This window comes from Carassius carassius, chromosome 31 (genome assembly GCF_963082965.1).
Source record: "Carassius carassius chromosome 31, fCarCar2.1, whole genome shotgun sequence".
In the NCBI taxonomy this organism is placed as follows: domain Eukaryota; kingdom Metazoa; phylum Chordata; class Actinopteri; order Cypriniformes; family Cyprinidae; genus Carassius; species Carassius carassius.
The window spans coordinates 12,845,754-12,868,199 of NC_081785.1; the positions used below are offsets into that span (position 1 = coordinate 12,845,754).

The following is a 22,446-nucleotide window of genomic DNA, read 5'->3' on the forward strand; positions in this document are numbered from 1 at the left end:
GAACGGTTCCCTCTCGCAGAGACCAAATTGAAATTTTCAGCCTTGCTCAAGGAATCAGTTCCACACACAGCATGTGAATGATCATCAGACTCTGGGATAGTGCATGAACGGCATGCACACGCACACACTGCCTCAGAGGCCAGGGTAAGAAGGGGGGGGTGATTGAGAGATTCAGCTGAAAGACCCTGTGAACTTTTAAACTCCCATCGAGAGACAGAGGAATAGGGAGACAACGAGAGAGATTTGAGTTGAAGGTGGGCTGGTAATGAAGGTAGTAGTGAGTGAGAGGATTAAGGCAGGAACGTAATGGAAGGAAAAAGATAAGAATCGAGCCACACTTTTACATGTGGAGCGCTTCCCCCAGTTATTCCGCTCCAGTCTTACTCGTCTTTTCACGTACCCTTGGCATCACACACATTTCTGCTGCCATGCAGATTTTTAAATGTATTAATATCTGATAATTTAGTGCTCATTTTATTTTAAGTGTTTTGTATTATGTCATTTATTGGTTATTTTGGTCAGAAATGCCATATCAGTGCATCCTTAAAGGGTACATAAAATACACAGTTTCACCTAATCTCATGTTAAGCTTGAGTACCTATAGAGTAGTACTGCATCCTTCATATCTCAAAGTCTTTAGTTTTATTATATTTCTAAAAGAAAAATCCGCTTTCCGACTCTCTCCGGAAAAAAAGCTCCTGGAGGTGTGCTGTGGGCGGAGCTATAGAGTCAAGCTGGAGCCCCTGCAGGTTTGCTGCTTATCGATTTTGGTGCGGTTTAAAAAAAATTAATTTCAAAATTAGTTCTTCAGTTGTAACAGGACTTTCACATAATCCCCTTGATAGACTACAATCAAATGCAAAACAAGGATCTAAATAATACTGATGTTTCTTTTGGTTTCCATTAACATATATTCACTTATGTGCTGATGTTCCACAATCGTCTATGTCATTAGATCAATGATTTAAATTATGACTGTTACATCAAAACAGATTAAGAGTATCTTTAGGTTGTTTTAATATATTTGCACATCTAGGTGTAAAACTTTCCCAGCATGAACATTATTTTTTTTGAAAAGGGAGACCAGATACTGGTCAAACACCCGTCCTCTGTGTACCACTTCACAGGAGGGACACCCTGTGTTTGTTCATGAAAGTGTTGACACACAAATGCTGATCTATTAACTGTGACCTATAAAACACACAGAGAGCCAGACATATCTACAAATCCATATCTTTTTAAGTTTGACTTGGCATAAAATTCAGGTTTAGAGCTTCACACCATGGCCCACCATCAAAATTAAATTTTATCTGGTTTTGTACATGTGGCGAGTGGGGCGGGGCCGAGGGACGTGGGAACAAGGAGTGAGGCCGGCAATGATTGGGCAAATCAGTGGCACCTGCGGCCCACCACCGGTCTCGAGTCCCACGTAGGAGATGGAAGGATATAAAACTGGAGCGACGACAGTGAAGGACGAGAGAGGACCAGGCCTGGGCTTTTAGTTGTGTTTTTATTTTGTGCGCGTCAGTCGCCGTGAGGGGCTGACACGCTGTTTTGTCTTTAATTTGTATTATTAAAATATCCTTTGATTGTCTGCCGTTTCCCTCCTCCTTCTTCCGGATGAAAAGGAAGTTTTAATTCATTACAGTACATTTACAGCTCAGAAAACAATCTGTAACTTTAGTAGTCAAACGTTTCACTCAGTTGAAGCCATAGGAGGGCTGATGAATCTTTCTGAGTTGACTTAAAATTGATTGTTTCAAGAAGTGTGGAATAAATCGCTCTCTGTAAAGCCACAGTCACACTACACTTTTCGTTCCATTGACCTCCATTCATACGCTTGCGAATGCGTCAGACCGGAAACACAAGCCCGTGTGAAAAGTTTTTGCATTTCACTGCGTTTGAGAACTCTGCCCTGCGAATTTGCATCACGTGACACCGTATAACCAACCGCAGATCGATACATCACAGCATGACCTCCTATCTTATTTATAAGAATATAAATCTAAAACTGCAGCACTTTAGGAAAGTGGAGTAGATTGTATGTTTTTACAATTTAGGTGTATTATTATTGTTAATATAATAGCATGAAGTCATATCACGACCATTGCAGCGTCCGAATGAATTTTGCATGCTCAAAGTATAGTGTGACCGCGGCTTAAGCTGTGATGCTAGTACCCTACGAGGAAGGTGAAGACAAATGCAGGTGTAGATTATGGAACCTGATAAAACACTAATTGCGTAGCTTGTTAGGAAACAGTTGAGTGCAGGGTTGTTGCAGCCCTATATACCACTATATTACATTTAGCTGACCTGACATGTCAACGTCCTGGGCAACATTCCTCCACGCAGCAGCCTTCCAATTGATGTCTCTATAACCCTCATCAGAGAGATCATAGAGTACTGCACATTCAGAAACAGACAATATCAATCGTTCTAATCTCTCCGCCATTTTTGTTCTACTCGCTTCCGAAGCTTTCCGATGCTTTTCAGCGGTGTAGTACGACGTTCACTGGGGGAGAATTGCGTATTACGGAGCTGATTTCAACTGCCAGTGTGAAGGCGGGGTTAAACGTGGCTTGAGTCTGTTATGAAGTGCTAAAAAATTACTTGCTGTTAGAACATGCAGACTGTTTTTGCTAAATCCATCAGTGAATGAGAATGGTATTGAATAAAAATAAACGATCTTATCTCTGAAATTGCATTGGCTAATTTCCAATTTAGTGTGCTGATTGTATGAGTAGAGCAAGCCGTGCGTGTACTTTTTAATGCACTTGTAACCAACAAGCTTAGGCATCATCACCCATTCCATATATTCAAAATTTGTCCTGTAATAATTTGTCTATGAATTGCAGATTAAATTTGCTTACTTTCCCAGTTTCTCAACAATGTGGCTCAGTTTTTAAAAACCAAGAAAGCAACACGGATATTGGCAACTGTGCTTACGAGACAGCTTTAATCTCCAACAGATTCAGTGACAAGCTCCGATGCTGCGAACAGAAGCGTTGTAGTCCATGGACACATCTACATATCAGATCCCTGTTAATTTAATTTACCCATTTCGAGATGATCAGAGAATAAAACAGTATGATCCCTTCCTATAATTAGCCTCTCAAATGTGTTAAAAACCTGACAAATTGGTTTTCTCATTGGGTGCTAAATCCAGGGGAGCTGACGTTTGTGAAAGGTGTTGTGGATTTAAATGTTAGGAAGATGCTGTGTCTCAACTGCCAAGAGAGATTCTGTGCTACAAGGTGACATTCCTCATTTCCCCTCAAGGTGCGTGTTTGAGAGAGAGAGAGAGAGAGAGAGAGAGAGAGAGAGAGAGAGAGAGAGAATCCGTCTAACAGACCACAGAAAGTAATTTCTAATGATTGACAATAGCTGTGTTGGTATGTGAAGTCAGTGTTAATCCTGCAGTCACAACATTCTCAGGGGCCCAGTGAACAGCCTTCTGGGAAAATGTTAGTTATTCACCCTAAATACCCTGCATATGGTATGTATATTCACAGTACCGTACTTTAGCATGTCTGATCCCGGTTGGCATCAGTGCACTAGGGAATGATGGGAAATAGAAGCTCACACCTATGACATCTCATTAAGAATCTAGGCCACTATGTGTCCATTCCCTTTATCTCCGCTAATTTAAGTGGTGTGTCAAAATATTTTTCTGGGTTATTTTAGTGTCATCTTACAGGGTCGGCCGCAAGAAGCTAGGAAAGGTTTAAAATCAACGGTGGATGAAGACCACTTATTTAAATTCAATACTGTACTGCTAATAGTTTCTTTTGTCTATGCCCCTGGTTATAAGGAACATGTAGCATTTCAGTCTCTCTCTGTTCGGTTTTTGTCAGGGAAGCACTTCCTGCTAGATTGTGGCATATCTGTAGTAACATTTTTGCCTCCAGAGCTCAGTGACTTTGAAGCTTTACGTGGGTGCAAATAGCAGCTGCAGCCCAGCAGTCTGGCCCTTTCCTTTATTCCTTCCTTTCTTATTGCTTTCCTTTTTCCAGCATTTCGTTTCAACACGGCTTGCGCTTGTAGGCAGAAATCAACTAGAGAACCAACTTGCTGCTCCATGTGTCCTCCATGATGCTTCCAATATCTTAAAAGAACACAAAAGGGGGAAGGAGGTGAAAGAGAAGAGGAGAAATGGGGAGCTTTGCTCACACAACGCTTCCAGCATCTCTCCATGAATGGGCTCGTCCTTGCCTGTAACAAAGTGACTGGGTTAGCAGTGTTTGCACTGTAGCCTGAAGCCCTGTTCCCTTCTCTTGTCTCTTCCTTTCTCTCACACACAGCTTCTCTCTCTCACGGTCTCTCTTGGCACATCTTTTATCCCGTGTACTCCAATAACCATCACATTCAGCGCCTCTGTCAAGCACAATGAGTCCCTAATCTGGAGAGGTTTCAAGCCTCTCTGAGTTGTCATGGGTGCTTTGCATTTGTAATCTTTTCCCAATTCAGGAATGCAGTTAATTTCACACAGTACACCTGGTTATAGACCTTTCACTCACTCTTAGCCTCAGAGGAAAGGCTAGAGAGAGACAGATGGTGTATAATATACGACAGGCATCTTGAACTGTGGGGTGTAACGTCTTCGTCAGCCAAATTGTCGGCGTCAGCTCGCAGGCCGTGTGTCTTGCGGAATGCTGCCTGACACTAGGACAGTTCTGGCTGGCTAACTCTTCGTGATCAATAAACACCTTTTCTTGAACATGCATTATCACTCTCTCCTCCTATCAGGCCCATGTGACAAACCAGAACAAAATGCCATCTGGCTGCTTACTGTTGTTTCGGTATGTGTAGTGAGGATGCCTATCCAATTACAAATCATTCTTTGTTAAAAATGAATTCATTCTTTTTTCTTTTTTGCTTTTTGACAACCTCATAATTTCTAGGATTGTATACACAAAAAAGAAAATTCTGCCACCATTTACGTGTGATTCCAAACCTGTATTGACTTAACTCGGTAGAACACAAAATATGATATTTTGAAAAATCTTTCAGTGTTAAAAATCAATGGGGTCCTTTGTTGTTTTAGTTTATTGTATGGGCAAAACTGTTATAGCATTCTTCAAATTATTTTTTTGTGTCCCTACACACATGGGTTTGGAATGAGATGTAATTTAACTATCCCTTGAAGCATGCAGCTGCATTTATCCTTGGAGTGACTGGAATTTGTCTGTATTGTACTGGACTACTTGAATGCGGCTTGAGTTTCATTGGCTGAGATCATTGGAGACCTTGGAGGATAAAAAAATCGCTGTGAATGCAACCACCTGGGATGAGAGCCTCCTGAAATGCATTCAAGTCGCCCTGCAGGTCAGTGCAGCCGGTCCGAGAGTGCTCTTGTGTCCCTGTTTTCAGCCCATGTGTCGCATCCGATCAGACTCAAGCCACAGCTGCAGGGTCTAGAGCATAGGATCATGGGTAATGTGAACATCCTCAGCCGTGTGCTTGTAAAAGCCCAGTGACCTGCCTTGCTGATGTGGCTTGCAGATAGCTAGAGAGACATCAGCGCTAATTGCTGCTCCTCACGTAAGTGTTGGTACAAACAGAACAAAGGGGCAGGGGACATACTGAAAGCATTGTTGTAATCTGCATATGCAGAGTTGTTGTTCTCTTCTAATAATTTATTGGCCGATATTAGAAATGATAATTTATCTGTATTTTCGAGATTGAATGTATATTGGCCAGTACCAATCCAGAGTTCGAAAATATGGCTCTGGAACATTGTAGTCGTCGACATATATATATATATATATATACGATTGATATTGTCTGTTTCTGAATGTGCAGTACTCTATGATCTCTCTGATGAGGGTTATAGAGACATCAATTGGAAGGCTGCTGCGTGGAGGAATGTTGCCCAGGACGTTGACATGTCAGGTCAGCTAAATGTAATATAGTGGTATATAGGGCTGCAACAACCCTGCACTCAACTGTTTCCTAACAAGCTACGCAATTAGTGTTTTATCAGGTTCCATAATCTACACCTGCATTTGTCTCCACCTTCCTCGTAGGGTACTAGCGTCACAGCTTAAGCCGCGGTCACACTATACTTTGAGCATGCAAAATTCATTCGGACGCTGCAATGGTCGTGATATGATTTCATGCTATTATATTAACAATAATAATACACCTAAATTGTAAAAACATACAATCTACTCCACTTTCCTAAAGTGTATATATATATATATATATATATATATATATATATATATATATATATATATATTTACAGCTGATGCCGATATCTTGGAAAGCAGGGGGCTGATATAAAACATGTTTTTACATATATATATTTTGTCTAAAATAAACATACTTATACTTTACATGACCAAGTATTTTTCATAAATAAATATTTAATATAATTAAAAAGAAGTAACTACTGTAACCAACAGGGCACTCAGTATTCTGGGCTCTATTTGTGTGCATTGGGAATCATATTTTTCAAATAAAGTCAAGGTAACACTCGTTTTAAATACAGCACACAGAGAAAATGACATAAATATGACACTGGGTGAATGCATAAAACACAGCATAATTTAAAATCACGTTTATTAAAGTTTAAAGCATTCAGTTAACACGGGCCGAATATCAATATTCAGAATATCAGCCAATATATCGGCCTTGACGATATAACGGTCGACCACTAGAACATTCCAGAGAGCTTTTTTTCTTGAAGCATTGACCGACTTGTTTTTGTTTTCCATCATCTGATGATGTTAGTTTGGTAGCTGGTCCTGGCAGTTCTGCAGTTTTAGTACTAGAGGCCCAAGAGGTGGAGACGGTTATTCTTCTATGCCATGTTTGGCTTTAAAAGTGTACTCTCCCTCTCTATCATCATCCCTAAAGCAGCTGTCCTCTTTTACTTTCTGTGGTCTTCTTGATTGGAGCCATGATTTGCACCCCAGGCTTACTGACCACCAGAACCACAACAGGAAAAGGCTTCTCTTGGGGTCTGTATGCTAATCCAGCCTTTGCTGGCAGCAGCTCCAAATGCTCTGTTGGACTGGCAGTTCGTCGACTCACTGAGCAGAATGGAAAGAGCAGACCCAGAATAGACAGGGATTTACTGTGTGCCTATTTTCACCTGAGCACCTGCCATTTTAAAGGCACAAATTCAAGCAGCGATGTGCAAAGTGAACCACTTCACACAGTGGAATGGGATTTGTCTTTTCAATTTCAGCTTTAAAGTGATTTTCCTGGCGTAACAAGTGTCACTACAAATGAGACCGTAGTTTTATAGAAAAAAATTTACTAATCACATTTCTCCAACCATTATTTTAGATGCTCTCATCTGCTGTTAAGCTGTCTTGCTAATGTTAATCGCCTTTCTGAAGTGGAAATTCTAAACTGATGCTGTAGGGAGCATTTTATTTAACTGCTCTGTTTTTTTGACTGTTCTATTAGAATGTGTTTTTATGATACTGATACATAATTTACAAAGACAGGCATCGTTTTGTGCTTTTGGGTTAATGCCACTTATCTCGGCTAGTGAACATGTGGTCTCGTTAAGTTGTTGTTCTCTCTGGGATTTCAGTTGCCTACTCTTCACAGACTGCTATGGCCTTGTAAAGTGCTCCAACTGTGACCCTGTGGGCCTCTGTTACCGGCTAACCACACATTTCAGAGTAAACTGAGCTGCATAGCAATGCGCAACTGCAGCATTTAGCTGGGATTGAAGTGGTGCTATCGTTTTCAGTGTCCTTCCACTTCTATTTAAACAGGTAACGTAGATTCAAAAGAAATGATGCGATTATTTGCAACAAACCAAGCTTTTTAAGCTAGTGTGACATCATCTTTTTAGTCTACACTTATGCCAGCCCAAATTAGCTGTTGCAGCACTACTGCAGGGGAAGAACAGGTGAGCTCAGTTCAGTCATGCCACCTCCCTTCAGACCTTCTCGCTCTCTCTGCGGTGTTCTATTTAATCTGCTCACTTCAGATGAGGCTCAAGAGTTTGAAGTTCTGGAACTTGTACAGTCAACTGATTGTCTTTAAAAGTGTGACAAGGATTTTGAGCAAGTTGCTTTACATTTTTCCCCCTCAATATCAACATTAGGCCCAAGAGAAAACATACAGAGTGAAGGCAGAAATGCTGATGCTGATAATTTAAAGGATTTTTTGTACAACCCTTTGCAGTTTCCCTTTCAGGCTATAGCTGCGCCAAACTGCCAACAGAAAGCTCTTGGAAAAATATTTACTCAATTGTGCAGAAACTAACGGATGCTTTTTTTTTCTTTCTTTTTTTTTAATAAGATACAGAGCTGCTTTAATTTCCTGAACCTCTCCAATCCTACACCACCTAAAGCCCCTTTCACACTGCACGTCAGAAGCTTCTGTAAAAAATCTTCGGTGTGAAAGCAAACAAGTTCCGGGATTGATTCCGGCATTGAACCTGGGTCAGGGACCTAGTAACATTGCCGGGTTCAATCCCGGGATGAGCGCTGTGTGAACAAAAGCCAGATCTAATGCCGTGTCATAGTGATGACGCACGGTATCGCACGACTCTTTTACTGGCTGTTTTGAAGGAAGATCAACGTTTGCGACAAAAAAAGTAATTGTAATTAGAAAGTAACTGTAATGAAGCAGAGATCAGTTAGTTCCTCAATTTCTGCGCTGATGCAGAGATCGTTCGTTGGCTTCAGTGAAAGTATAACATGCCTAACGTTTTCGACTCGTACATTACACATCACGCCCTGATGTCACGTTTCACTATGGGACCTTTACGGGTTGTGTGAAAGCATGCACATATCCCGGGTAATCACTGGCAGTGTGAAAGGGCAAAATCTAGTGACCCAGGAACAATTGCCGGAACACTTTTCCCATGTATTTGCCGGAATCGCAGTGTGAAAGGGTCTTAATTGGAAATCTTGGAATGCTTCTGCCAGAGAAAGCAGACGAAAGTAAATCTGCAATGTTAGCAGGACTTAGTCACATTGATGATCTGAAAGTTGGATGCACAATATATCTGTACCATATTTGTTAACCGTAATAATTAAACATTAAACTGCCTCAAACAATTATGAAAATACAATAATCAAGATAAAATGATTATTGCACCCCATTCCGCCCCCTTTTGCAGCTCTGCGCTTTCATTTTTCCATAAACCCAATTTCCCGCGCAAATCAGTAAAATTATGTAATGTGACTATTGCAAAATGGGACGTGTATTTGTCATTTGCCTTTTCATTACTGACAGTTTAGTTTTAAGGACTTTTTGTTTGTTTGTTTGTTTGAAATTCTGCTGGTCTCTACACTTGTATGAAGGTTTGGTCGTATGGCCCCCTCATAGGTGTTAAATAATTGTGATAACAATATTGACCAAAATACTCGTAATTGATTAGCTCTACTTCCTTTAACAAGCTATCTGGATAAATAGCATAAACCTCTTAGTTTGCAACCTACCTCTAGAGGTTAGTGCAGCCCCTGACTCTACTGAAAACAGTTGGCTGTAATCGCTTCTGGTTCCCATAAAAGAACCCCTGCGGACATCAGTCCAACTGCATTTCCTTTGAACAGGCCACTAATCCTTCTTTGGGGAGAATAGCTGCACACTGAAACACCAGTGTTTGTACGCTAGCCTAGCCTCTGCGCTCCCACCCCTTTTACATGGAGTCTGGGCTAATTATCCGCTCATTCAGAGTCAGCCGGGCACAGGGACCTCTATGATCAGCCCTGGCATCTAGAGAATCCACTCGAAACCAGTCTCGTGGAGAGAGCCAGCCTGGATTCCTTTCATCTTCTTGCATTGTTTTGGAGCGGGCGAAACAGAATTGTTAGGACATACGGTTTCAGTTGTAGACACTGCATACATTTGGTTGCATGTAGAGCATTTTATCCCTCCTATCTTAGTTAGTTGAGTCCATAGGCAGGAAATGTCCAAGTAGCTGGTGTGGTCTGAGAAAAGTTTCCTAATTAAGATTCGTTTCTCCTGACCTTCTCCATGAGCTTTTTTAGTTGCAATTTGGTCAAATACATCTCCATTATTCTTCATTTGTAATCTCCCGTTGGTAGTATACTGTGTCCTGAAATCAGCAAAACTGAACAAATTTGTGTGTGGATTTAGTTACTTTCACCTGCAATATGTTTTCCAATTTTGTTCAAGCAAAACATCTTTTCACGCAAAATGCATTGGTATATCAGGCTCTGTGCCATCTGCTTGCTAATATATTGGCCCTGGCCCCACAGAGCAGTTTGGCTATCACAGTAGAGACCTTGACTGCACTGGCCAACACTTCATTTCATGCATTTGCTTTGCAGCTGCTAACCTTGACTGTGAAGTAACCTCTGCTTGGCCATTGGGAAAGCTCTGTTTTCAAATTAGCCTCAATATGGTCCATCAATCCCCACTGCATGTTCAAGGGGCCAGTCATAAGTGTGCTGATGTTATTGGGATATGCAGGTTTATTTATTCAGACCTTTTTTCCTAAGCTAATTCATTCTTCCCATTTGCCCCTGACACCGAACACAAGGTTAAGGGAGTTGTAAAGCAGGCGAGGTTCCGTCACAGCCCAGATCTAGCAGCACAGGGAGAATGCATTTCAGCTTTGAGACTCAAATCTCGGAATCTGATGCAAATCCGGTGGTATTTAAACCTCCAGATCAGCCTTCCCAAATCCTTTCATGATATTCTTGGCTCGATTGGGTGGCATTAAAGGATCATAGGAGCAGAACAAAACATCATCTGGCAGTGAGAGGAAGAGGAAGAGGGGAGGGGAAATTTAGAAAGTGAGAGAGAGGAGTGCGAGTCAACTGAAGGTTTTACAATGTGTTGCAGCAATGGAAATCATGGATCACATTAATGTTCCCTCTGTTTTTGCACTTCTCCCTCCTCATCTTCTGTGCTTTTTGTTTGTTCGCTCACTCTGATATCTGTCCTCACATCCTCCTATGGCGATATCCAGTGTAATCCCGTATGGATGCCTTTGTCCATTGCATCTGTTACAGCTTTTAAAATACAGTTGTCATTTATCCAGATCACTGTACATGACACATTGTGTGTCTTATCCTAGGTGAAAACTGCTCCGGTCAAACCTGCCAAATTTTGCATTTTCAAGCCCAGTGATGTAAATGCTTGGATGTGTTGAAATTAGGTGCACTGTGAGAGTTCCCCTCATTTTAAATGCCATCCATTACTATGTAAATATCCTTGTTCATGACCTTTTTAAGGGTGTGATATTTTTCAAATAAAGAAATCAATATATAATAAATACAGTTATTGATTACAGAAGTTAAAGCATTACAGCATTTTAATTTAATTTATTTTTCATTTTATTTTATTTTGCTGATGGTACATTGAGGATATTTATGGCTCTGCTTTCAGGCCACTTTTCAGCGAATGTCCCTAATGAAGTCGATTGAATTACCATCACAAACCAGGTACGACTTAATAAAAGAAATGTTTAGGAGTTTTACTCAATTTCTCAATCCCAGGTTTAGTTGCACTCTAGACAGCTGCCAAAGTGTTTACAGGGCTTTACCTCTACACAGTTGACAGGAGAAGGCTGGTGTAACTGCTTGTCATGTGCTGTAATCTCTCTACACTGGCTGGGTGACTGCTGAAGTTCACACTAAAGCTATAATGATGCAATAAGGGTTCTGAATCATGTAGATTGTAGTTGGTTTGGTGGCGAGGGTGGAGTTCAATATTTATATGGTAAAGGGAACTTGTGAAGAGCTGAAAGTGACAGGTAACTATAACAAGTCCTGAAAATACATAATGTCAAAAATAGCTTTCTCTCTATTTTTACTGTCTCAATATTCTTATAATGTTCCTCTGTAGTTTAACAGCACTTTTCTTATCTGGTGGTCTGTGTTTTAGTAAAAGATTATCTTGAATTATATGTGACTTGGATAAGATCTCTTGTTTAAAAAAAAAAAAAAAAAACCTGAATTGGCTCTATGTAATGTTTCTCTCCAATGTCTTCAGATAAAAATGCATGTTTCACTAAAGAACATAACCATGTGCTGGTGGACACAAGCCATCCCACAGATCTACACTGAAGAAGGAAATGGATTTGGAAATGGCTGTAAACATTTTATTATGGAGAGGAAATGCTGTCTTCTGTGCCTGTAACAAAATTGATGTGCTCTCAAGCTCTGCTGTCACAGTCTAGCGTCCCGTGTCCTCCCCCACGGCCAATGAAAGCTGCTTCACTCCGCTGCCCTTACAAATAGACCCCATTGATTGAATCTGATTCCTGTGGATAGAGCAGGATTATTGAGCGGCCCTCCCTGATGTCTTACACCCAGAGTGTGTGTGTGTGTGGAAATGTTCTCTCGGTGTCAGCTTTTGTTGCTTAAATCAGAGGGACGTCTCTCCTGAGCCTCCCCCATCTGATGACACACAGCTCTCTGGAATCACAGCACTTTCTTTATTTCCTTCCTCCCTCTCTAGCCTAGGAATAATCTATGGTTTTTTTTTTTTTTTGGTTTTTTTTTTTTTTTTAGACACACATCCTGAGAATGCTTCTAGCCCTGGAGGAAAGAAGCAAAGAAAGCAGGTGTTATAAAAAAGTAAAAAATTAAAATCTGGCCTGACCTCAAACGGTAATGTCCACTCGGTGGACTCTGAGAAACGTCGACATCGGCCCTCGAAGGAAGTCTGTGTCATCCCCAAACCCCAGTGTCATCGCAGGCCGGTGGGAAGTTACTCTTAGTGACCAGAGGCACTGCAGCATCATTAAATACCCTGCAGAATGAGCCAGAAACAAAGTCTTCATTTGTGAGACGAGAGAAAATCGACTCCATCTGCTTTCATGGCCACCACTGAAATGTTGTTGTTTGGATTTAGAGCTTTAGAGCTGTGCCAACCACACAAAGTCCTGCTCAGCAGAAATGAGAGTGTGATAGTTTATGGTGTTGGGGCTTTTTCGAGTCATTTATCCTCTGCCTCACCCCTCTTAGAGGAATTTATAGGCACGACTGCTCCAGACCTTGATTTCCTTCCTTGCACTGACCCTCTACTTTAATCTGCTCTAATACAGGAGCTGATACTTTTTTTTGTTACAAGTTATTATGGGTAATGGTTTTGTTTTTCCATTACAATGGGTTATATAATGTTAGATGTGGTGATCGCATTCTCTTCTGCTTCTCGTTTCCTCCTTTTTCTGTTTTTAATCAAATATAGTAACTAAAACTCCATCTAAAAAGTAACTATTCTAAAGCTCTCATATAATGAATTAGTTCAATGTCACATTGTACTCGGTGCATATTTTTTTAAATCTCTTTTATTTCTCTTTTTATACATATATGTATGTACTAAATCTCTTTGTGTTGTTTTAAGATTTGCAGCAGAGGGGAAGATTTCCAGCAAATGGCATACATTAATAGGTTAAAGTGCCCCATTATGGGTAATTAAAAGTTCATGTTTTGGGAGTCCCCAACAACAGGTTGGCCCAAATGATTCACTTGTGTAGCTTTGTTTTCAGTTTTACCGGGGAAACCTTTATTTTTACTGCTCCAAAAGTGGTACATAGTGGCAAAGAGTGAATATGCATTTTCATTCAGACCAATGCAAAAAAGACTAACAAGTAGGCTGGAATATGCTAATGTTTCATGTTGATATCAACATGAAATGGCTTAGGGTTCCTTTAAAAAATTACTTGTTTCAGTGATTTAGAGTTAACTCTTTCTTTTGAGAGATAACTTCATACACAGTGCACTTTGATTTAAAACTTTGCATGATGTTTTCATTCACTTAGAGCTGTGTTACACACTGCATGAAAGGTAATTTTCAAAAAATCCATAATAGGGGCACTTTAAAAGATGTCTAGAAGCAAAAGACTTAGATCATCTTTTCTTCCATATTGTGAAGTTTATCTGAGTGAAACATCTTGGGGAAAAATGTAGGGTGTGACTTGATTTTCTTGATATTGTCTGCCTTTTTGCTGTTGCTGTTGTGAGTTAATGTTTTTGAGTAAAAGATTACAGGTGCATTTTCTTAACGTACATGGTTTAAAATTTTAATAAACATTGCAGTATTGCATTAAAATAAGAAATGTCAGTTTTGATTTCATGGTTACTTGAATGTGTTTTTTGTCCCCGTTTACATTGAATGGAAAAGAGTAGCCAAGGTATCCGGTTATCTCTTTCTTTTTTATGTGTCAAGTCAGTCATACTATCCTAGAATGATATGAGGATAAGTGAATGACACAAATTTCTACATGCTCACTTTTTTTTCTTTTTTTTTTTTTGAGCTTATATCATGTGGCCAGTAAAATGCTTGAGCAGGAAACCCTGGACAGATCTTTGCCCTTGTTGAGTGGCTGACTCCTTGTCATGTCAGGCAGTATTTTAGCAGCTATGCCGAAACTGAGATCGGCTTGCCTGAAAAAGAGTGAATAGACATCATTTGTAAGGCAGAGGAAGGATGTGCTGCTCGGTCCTTGGAAACTCAGTGTGGTCATGTGAATACACTCGCTGTGTAAGGGCGGTGTTGGGGCTATTGTGGGTCTGAGTTGGTCTTGCAAAATTCACAAGACTAATCCCAGGTGAAACTCGTGAAGGACAGAGCTGATTTTCACCAGTCAGGCTCAGTATTTTATTTAGTTATTAAATGGACAAATGAAGAATGTTTTCCTCGCTCCGCACTGAATTTCGATTAGCCGGAGCCCATTTTCTTTTTGTTCTGTCTTCACATGAGTGGTGTTATTGTAACAAGCTCATAGATGACTCTTCATTGGCTCTCCACAAGCTCTTCAGATGTGAAGGGTTCAAACAAAAGCTTCACTTTCTAGAAGAAAATCTTTTTGTGTTTGTATCAAGTTACTAAAGTGCTCAGGAATGAGTGAGTCATTCATGAGTGAGTCATTCTGATTGAGGAAATTACTCAGGGTTTCTCTCAGCTTTTGAGTCATGTGGATATGTAGAGTTGTACTAATCTAGAATTATTTCTGCAGTCAAATTCCCTTAAGGGCAACTCTCACAATACCACTCAATAATGGTGTCTAAGTAGTTTATCCTTTGATGTGTGCTCTCCTAAGGAAACTCTGAAACACCATGAAAAGTTAAAGGTGTCCCAGCCCTCCAGTGTGTATGTTGCTTGATGTATAAATCTGAATTGAGCTCATTTCTACTCCCTCTTTCTCTCTCCCCTCTCCTCCTCTCTGCAGTTGAAAATACAAGTCCCTTAGTGGGTTTTTTTAGTCGCTCTGCATTTGAGAGATCTTATGTTTGGTTTACTCTTTCTTATTAATTGAATATATTTCTTTCTCTTGGTCTAGAAGCACTAAACTTCTAGTTCCTGCTAAGAGTAAATATTTATTAATATGTTCTACTCCAGCACTTTGTGTGTTTTATAAATTTAAATCATTTTCATAGAACTTTTGCATATTTCCTATTTAATAAAATTAAATTTCTAGTTTATTAGCTTTTTATGAATCACACTTTTTTTTTAATTGCATTCCCCTTTTTAAATTGTATTTTATTTTATTCACTGCTTTTTTATTATTGAAAGCAGATTTTCCCCTTTTTCAGAATGAATTCTGATTGGTGGTAGGTTGTGTGAGTAATGAAGTTCTCTCTGATTTATCTCTTTCTTTTCGTAGGCAGAAGGAGAAGATAATCTAAAGAAGATGCAGCTGATGGAGCTGGCCATTCTGAACGGAACATACAGAGACACCAACATCAAAACGTGTAAGGAGACACATCAACAGCTAGACGCTTTGGAACTTTATGTAAACAAACTCTTCAGAATAAATAGAATTGAACATCAGCATATCCACAAGAATCTCCTCATAATACTAGCTATTATGAGGGAATAATGTGAGTTCAGCTGTGATTGTGTTGCATAGTGACTAAAGAGATCGGTTTAAATGCTTACACAGACAAAATCACACCCATATTTGTTAGGACAAAGAGCTTACACGCACAATATCAAATCACAACCAGCCATAATCCATCTCTTATATCCATCCTTAATCCACATGTGAATACACACATACACCGTGACATTGTTTTCTGTGCTGACTTACTCTGACCATAAATGAGCAATTAAAAAAACATTGTGCACATGAGTTCATCAGACATAAGATGCTTGTTTTAATTCAAGAAACAATCCTGTTCACTGCACATTCCTCTTGAAAACATCTGATCTTCTGCCCACAGTCTAGTATTTCTGTCTCTCTTTAATCCCTCCGTCTCTCCCTCTCTCTTTTTCTCCTTCTCCCTCCTCATTTCTCCCACCTCCTTTCAAAGCGGTTCCAATTGCAATCACAGCTTGCGTAATCTTGGTGTGGCATACAGAATCATTTTGCTGCATGATTGTGTTTTAGGTTGTCTTTAGGTCATAAACTTGTGTTATTGCTTAAACATATTTGCATATGATTCAGCCCATGTCATACATATTCATTAATGCAATGCATTTCCACACTGACATGAAGGGTTTTTATACTGATCTGTAAAGTAATATTTGCATGACTGCATTTATGCTTGTATGGATTTATGCAAGTGTGCATGCATATTTGGGTATATATGACAGTGACATCTTTTTGGAAGAAACACCTCTGTTTGACTTAAGTGCAGAATGTTCACAAGCATTTTAATTTTCACCCCTATTGTGGTTATTTCCCCTCCACATCCGCACTAAATGTCCCAGTGGCAAATAGAGGTTTTGATTTATGTGGGAAAGCTTATGGCAATTTACTGGAATCAATTCTAGAGAGTGCACTTTAGAGTTACAGCGTTAAGAAATAACATGAGCATATTTTAACACACAAACTGAAGTGCTGTTTCCTCTACATGCTGCAGGACATTGAGTTTAGATGTGCTGCTTTAAATCAGTTACTCTGTTGTGTATTAGGGATGATCGGTTTGCCCTGGTATGATCAATCATCAGTTCCTCGTGTTTTTTATTTTGATTCATTTTTGTAATGATTTTGGTTGTGGGGGTTTTGTTTGCTTTAGAGTGTAATTTTTTTGTGGTTCATTGACCATTGCATGGACTAATTTTCCTCTTTTCTTTTTTCCTCTTTTCTTTTTCCCTCTTTTTGTGTACTTCTGTTTTCTTTTCCCTGCCTGTGCTTTTCACACTATTTTTGTTTTTGTGCCTCTTGTCCATTTCTATATTCCCTTTCTGCTCTGAAAATTGTATACACCTTCACACCCAAACCTCCTCGTATCGCTTTATCTCTCCCATTACTTTTCTCTTTCTGTCTTTTCCTTTCACTCTTTCTGTCTTTCACTCTTCTGTTTATGGCAGCCACCCTTGCGTTCTCTCTTGCAGCAGCGGCAGCAGCTGCTCAAGGTCAGCGTCTGATCGCGGCTCCTACAGGTCAGGTCCTCCCCCCATCTGCTCTCAGGCCCCCTACTCCGGCAGGGACCCCCATCATGAACATCATTCGGCCCACTCAGATGGCCACCATGCTACCTAATGGCACCCCTACCCTGGTGCCCTCAACGCCAGATGGAGGCATTATCTACACCACACCCTATGACTACCCTTATGCCTTGGCGCCCACATCTCTGCTGGAATATCCCATCGAGCACAGTGGAGTCCTAGGTAAGAGGGTGTGGGGGCTTGGCACTTCATTCTTCGGTGCCCCACAAGAGGGTACTGTCGGGATGTTTTACGGGGGCATGTTGGATGGCTGGTCATCCGGCCCAGTTCAGGACTCACTGAAAGGTAAATATATAATGACAAGCTCGTGTTAGCAGGCTGGGTAACCCAGGTGATTAAACATTTGCCACTGAGACGGGTTGGGAAAGGGAACACTTATCTGTGTCTTAAACGAGGTGTATTCATCTTAGTTTTTTTGCTTGTTTTTTTGCTGCTGCTGTGTAAGAGCTCTTTTCTCAGGACACACGCACATACTCTCGCAGACAGTAGCGGTATGCTTGCTTGCACACATCTTTTTTTTTTGTCTCTTTCTCTTGCTGGAGGCTTTGTCAGGCAGGCTACTGGTGGTTCCCCTTGGATTTCTCCTGGCTTTTGAAATCATTTCTCTCTTCCCTGCTGTAGCAGGCCTTGGTACCAGTGGAGAGCGGCACAAAGAGAGAAAGAGCCCAGAGTCCCATTGGGGATGTTCATTAAATTCTTCCACTCTTCTCACTGTATCCAGTTGTCTTATTTTTACCCTTGTGATCTTGAGTGCTCGACCCTATTTAGAGAGAATTGTCCATACTCCCCTGCCTAGTGAGGCTTCTGCAAACACTTGTGAAGATAGATAATAACCCAACATCATCAGTCGATTGTTGTGCTTGAATAGTATTGGTTAGTGCTAGTCTTTGATTCGATGGAGGGATTTCTGAGTTCATTTCACTGGATGCTTTAGAGTTGGCATGTTTGGGTCTTCTGCTGTCCTGACAGTGCAGCGTTTCCACTTTTAAACTTAAATACTCACAAGCTTAGCAGCCTTTTATTTACTTACAGTATCGATCCAACATCAAACCTCCTCCAGACCAAACCATGTTCTCTCTCACTCTTTCCCTTTTGCTTGCTCACTGGGCTTCAGTGCAATCAGTGATTTGTTGGATATCTGCTGTTCCAGTATTGTATGTGGGCGTATATACACACACAGTTAGAGGGAACCATTAGCACTTCCTGAGTTAAAACATTTGTGTTTAGCAACTATTCTGTGATCCAGGTTTTTTGTTGTTTTCTTTTACCCATGATTCCTTGCCCACCCGTCTCAAATCCTAGTATCTTGTGAGTCAAACAAATTACTATGTAATTTTAAGTTGTAAGTTGTAATGTTTTTTTTTGTATGCATTTATTACTCTTGTTTTTTTGATACATTTTCTACTTGATGTGTTGATATTGTGAATATGTATTATATGTGGAAACATTATATGCATAAATTTAAATATAGATGAGATTTCATGTAAAGCCTGTTTCACAGCTAGCCGTTTCAAATTAAGATAAATTTTTAATGATCTCTTAAAGGGGTCATATGATGCTTTTTTTAAAGATCATTATTTTGTGTATTTGGTGTAACAGAATATGTTGACATGCTTTAATGTTAAGAAAATACATTATTTTTCAAATACTGTACATTAATGTAGGTCATCTATGCCCAGCCTCTCTCAAAAGCATTGTTTTCTACAAAGTCCCTCCTTCTGACAAGTGCAGTCTTGCTCTGATTGGCCAACAGACCCAGTGCATTGTGATTGGTCGAACACCACAAGCACTCATCAGAAATGTAATGCCCCTTTCCATACTCGCGAGCTTCATCTTTCAAAATAAATGTAAAGACAGTTAATAATGTCCTTAGATTTACCATCAGTTCAAGTCTGAAAGGTGAACAGAGTGGTGTGACAGACACAGTGATGAAGTTCATATGTGTCTGCAATACACAAGCCACGGTTAAGACAGCTGACTCCACTGTGTGACCCTCTCTCTCGCACGCACGCACACACACACAACTCAGCATTGAAACATTCAATAGCAAATACTTAAACTAATAAGAAAACTATGAGCTGATTCAGAAGCACCAGATTACCTCCTCTCCTAAATTCACGAAACGGTCATCCATAAAATGCGTTGCTGTTCTGTTGTAAGTAATCCTAAAGATTCCTAAATGCATCTACTTTCAGAAGGCCAAATAAAGTGCTTTTGCTTTCACCTAGATAGACACAGCTTCTCCCTGACATGGCTGCTTCAACACTAACTGTGTTACTGAAACCACACCTGCTTTCTTTGCGTCAACATTTGGGTGGCATTACACAAATATTTCCACACAGACATTTGGGGGCGTGTTTGAATGAGACATTTTAGGGGGGCGTGGCAGAGTCTTAACTTTGATAAAGAATATCTCTTTGGATTTGAGACTTTAGGCTTTGCAACTTTATAGATCTTCTCCATGCACCGATGGTTTGTAACACTCCAAAAGAGAAAGGAAAAATTTAAATCGCATCATATGACCCCTTTAAACAAAGATCGAAATCAGATGTGCTCTGTATTTCTCTTGTTTCTAGAGTTCTGCTGCAGCATTATGTGGTCTAGCTGTGGTCCACAGGCTTTACATGCATGTTTTGGTAACACTGTAAAATAAGGTTTCATTAATGTTAGTTAATGTATTAACATGAACAAACAATGAACAATACATTTATTACTGTATTTATTAATCTTTGTTAATGTTAATGAAAATAGTTATTCATTGTTTGTTCATGCTAACTCACAGTGCATTAATGTTAACAAGCACAACTTTTAATTTGAATAATGCATTAGTAAATGTTAAAATTAACATTAAGATTAATAAATGCTGTAGAAGGCATTAGCTAATGGAACCTTATTGTAAAGTGTTACCCATGTTTTTCTACTGGGGTGAACCATGTCTAACCTTATGGACCTGTTGTAATCTAGGTGCAATGGCTACTAAAGTGCGGAGACATGATTCAAGGGTCCATCCTTACCAAAGGATAGTGACCACAGACAGAGGTTAGTTAGATAAGATATTTCTATCTTTTTTTTAAATCTTTGTGTTTCTTTATATCTGAAAGGAGACCATAAATGTGTTTATACACTGCATATCTTTACTGGGGAAATGTTTACATATGAAATGCCTCTGGAAACACTCAGGTTTGTGGAAATTTGAGACCTTAACCGAATTAAATTACATTTGTTTCATAGCTTTAAATAAATCAGTGCATTTCTTAACTACGTCTAGATCAAAAAAATAGATTGGAATTTATTTTTTTTGTGCGTTGCTTTTTTTTTTTTGTGTAAATCATTTTAAAATACAGAGGGACTGGAATAAGCTTCCATTGCCAGCAAAGCCATTGGCTTTTGTGTTTAAGCTATTACCTCAATATATATACTTTTTAAAATCTCAGGTTAAGCTCATTGGATTTTGTTTGTTCATCTGTTTAAATGTAAAAATGTATTTCTCACACAATTGTTTTATACTGAAGGTACTATTTTTATAGCAGATGTATTTTTGAATCTTGTGTATACAGTACATTCACTGAAAAATAAAGAAAAATAATCCAAAGCGATATTTCGCGACCATTATTTGTTTATTTGCGTAACATAGCACTAGCTCTCTGACTCCCCCTCACAACTAATTACACTGTTCGTAACACGCATTTCGCCTCAAGACACTAAAATGTTACTAGTTTTTGTTTGTATGTTTTTTTTTTTTAGTTGTTTTTTTTCTCATTTGTCTACGTGATACCTCTCTGCTTTTGTTTGTGGGATCATTGGGCATTTTAGTGCTTTAATTACATGTAATAACGTCCTGATTGAACTGATCATGATGTTATTGTCATGATCATAACCAGGTTTAGCCTGTGTTTGTCTCCTTGCCATGGAATTAGTGGGTTAAACAAAGATTGCATTCATTTTGCTGTAAAAATGTCATTCCAGTCTCTTCTTGCTAACTAATATCTTTTCTACTTTTTTTTTTTTTCTTTTTTTTTTTTCTTTTTTTGTTCCTAACCACCTAGCCGCCACCGGCAACTAACAAATGAACTCTGAACTCTTCACCCAATGATGAGCCGCCCGAGCCTGCCTGCTGATCAGATTAACTGGTAATTGCCTTTTGCTAGCCTGGTGGACGCAGAGAGAGAGAGGCACCTGTCCGAGCAGTGATCCTAACATAAACCAACATAAAACACAACAACCCTCCATACCAACACATTGTGTAGCGATAACAACGATGATACTCTTTATTATTTGATGTTGTTTTTTATTATTCTTTCTTTTTCTTTTTAAATCTGACTGGGTGAATGTTAACAGTGATGTTGCATTACCCGAAAATCTGCACTGAAGTTTAGAAGCAATAAAGAAGCGTCTTCTGCTAATTCAGCCCTTAAATGCATTTATACTCAAAATAAATGTAAAAAAAATGATAAACGGGACATTAGCATCCAGATTATGTCTATACGCTACCCTACCCATGTAATCTGTCACTATAAATCAGAAAAAGAAAAAGAAGGAAAGAAATCTGCACTCACACCAACTTGTGTATTTCCTGTCCTTCTCTGATGTAATCCTGTGATTTTCAGTTGATGAGTTTTACTGTGCTGACACATTCTGGGTGTGCCTGTCCAGCTGACTTAGAGCATGGCTACAATGACAGACTGCACAAAGCTTGTTTTGATTTCTTTCTGTTACTTCTCCCTGTTTCGTTTCCATGTATCTTATTAGCGTTTGGCAATACTTGCAGGTTTATATGTGCTGCTCATTGCAGAATCTGTGCCAGTTTAGTATGGGGCAGTAGGCAGAGTCAGGCAGGGCAAGAGATTGGGGTGAAGTGTTTTTGGAATCTTCAGGATATTCAGGGTTGGACAGCTGGGATATAAACCGGAATCAGTTTACTGAACTATGCCATCCTAAAAACTCTCAACCCCTCCCCACATATAGTGCCTAAACTTTCTAAAATGTTTTCTTTGAGCTCTGAGATTAAAGACAAAAAAAAGTATTATGTGTGCGCATTTAGCCAAAGGGTTTCCATTTAATGAATTCATATATATATATATATATATACACACGAGT

At 39.6% G+C, this 22,446-nt stretch overlaps 1 protein-coding gene across 4 annotated transcripts in view; it reads left to right on the plus strand.

Moving 5' to 3' along the window:
• Positions 1 to 21,752, plus strand: part of LOC132111583 (protein quaking-A-like) — a 72,542-nt gene extending 50,790 nt beyond the window's left edge. Inside the window, exons 5-8 of one of the 4 annotated variants that reach the window (XM_059519010.1) lie at positions 15,560 to 15,647; positions 17,236 to 17,634; positions 20,314 to 20,388; positions 21,396 to 21,752. In XM_059519010.1, coding sequence (XP_059374993.1) covers positions 15,560 to 15,647; positions 17,236 to 17,634; positions 20,314 to 20,388; positions 21,396 to 21,412 — 579 coding nt within the window. In that variant the 3' untranslated portion in view covers positions 21,413 to 21,752. Of the gene's footprint in view, positions 1 to 15,559; positions 15,648 to 17,211; positions 17,635 to 20,313; positions 20,389 to 21,395 lie in introns of all 4 variants that reach the window. The other 3 variants (XM_059519009.1, XM_059519012.1, XM_059519011.1) reach the window with 3 other exon arrangements.
• The last annotated feature ends 694 nt before the right edge of the window (positions 21,753 to 22,446 follow it).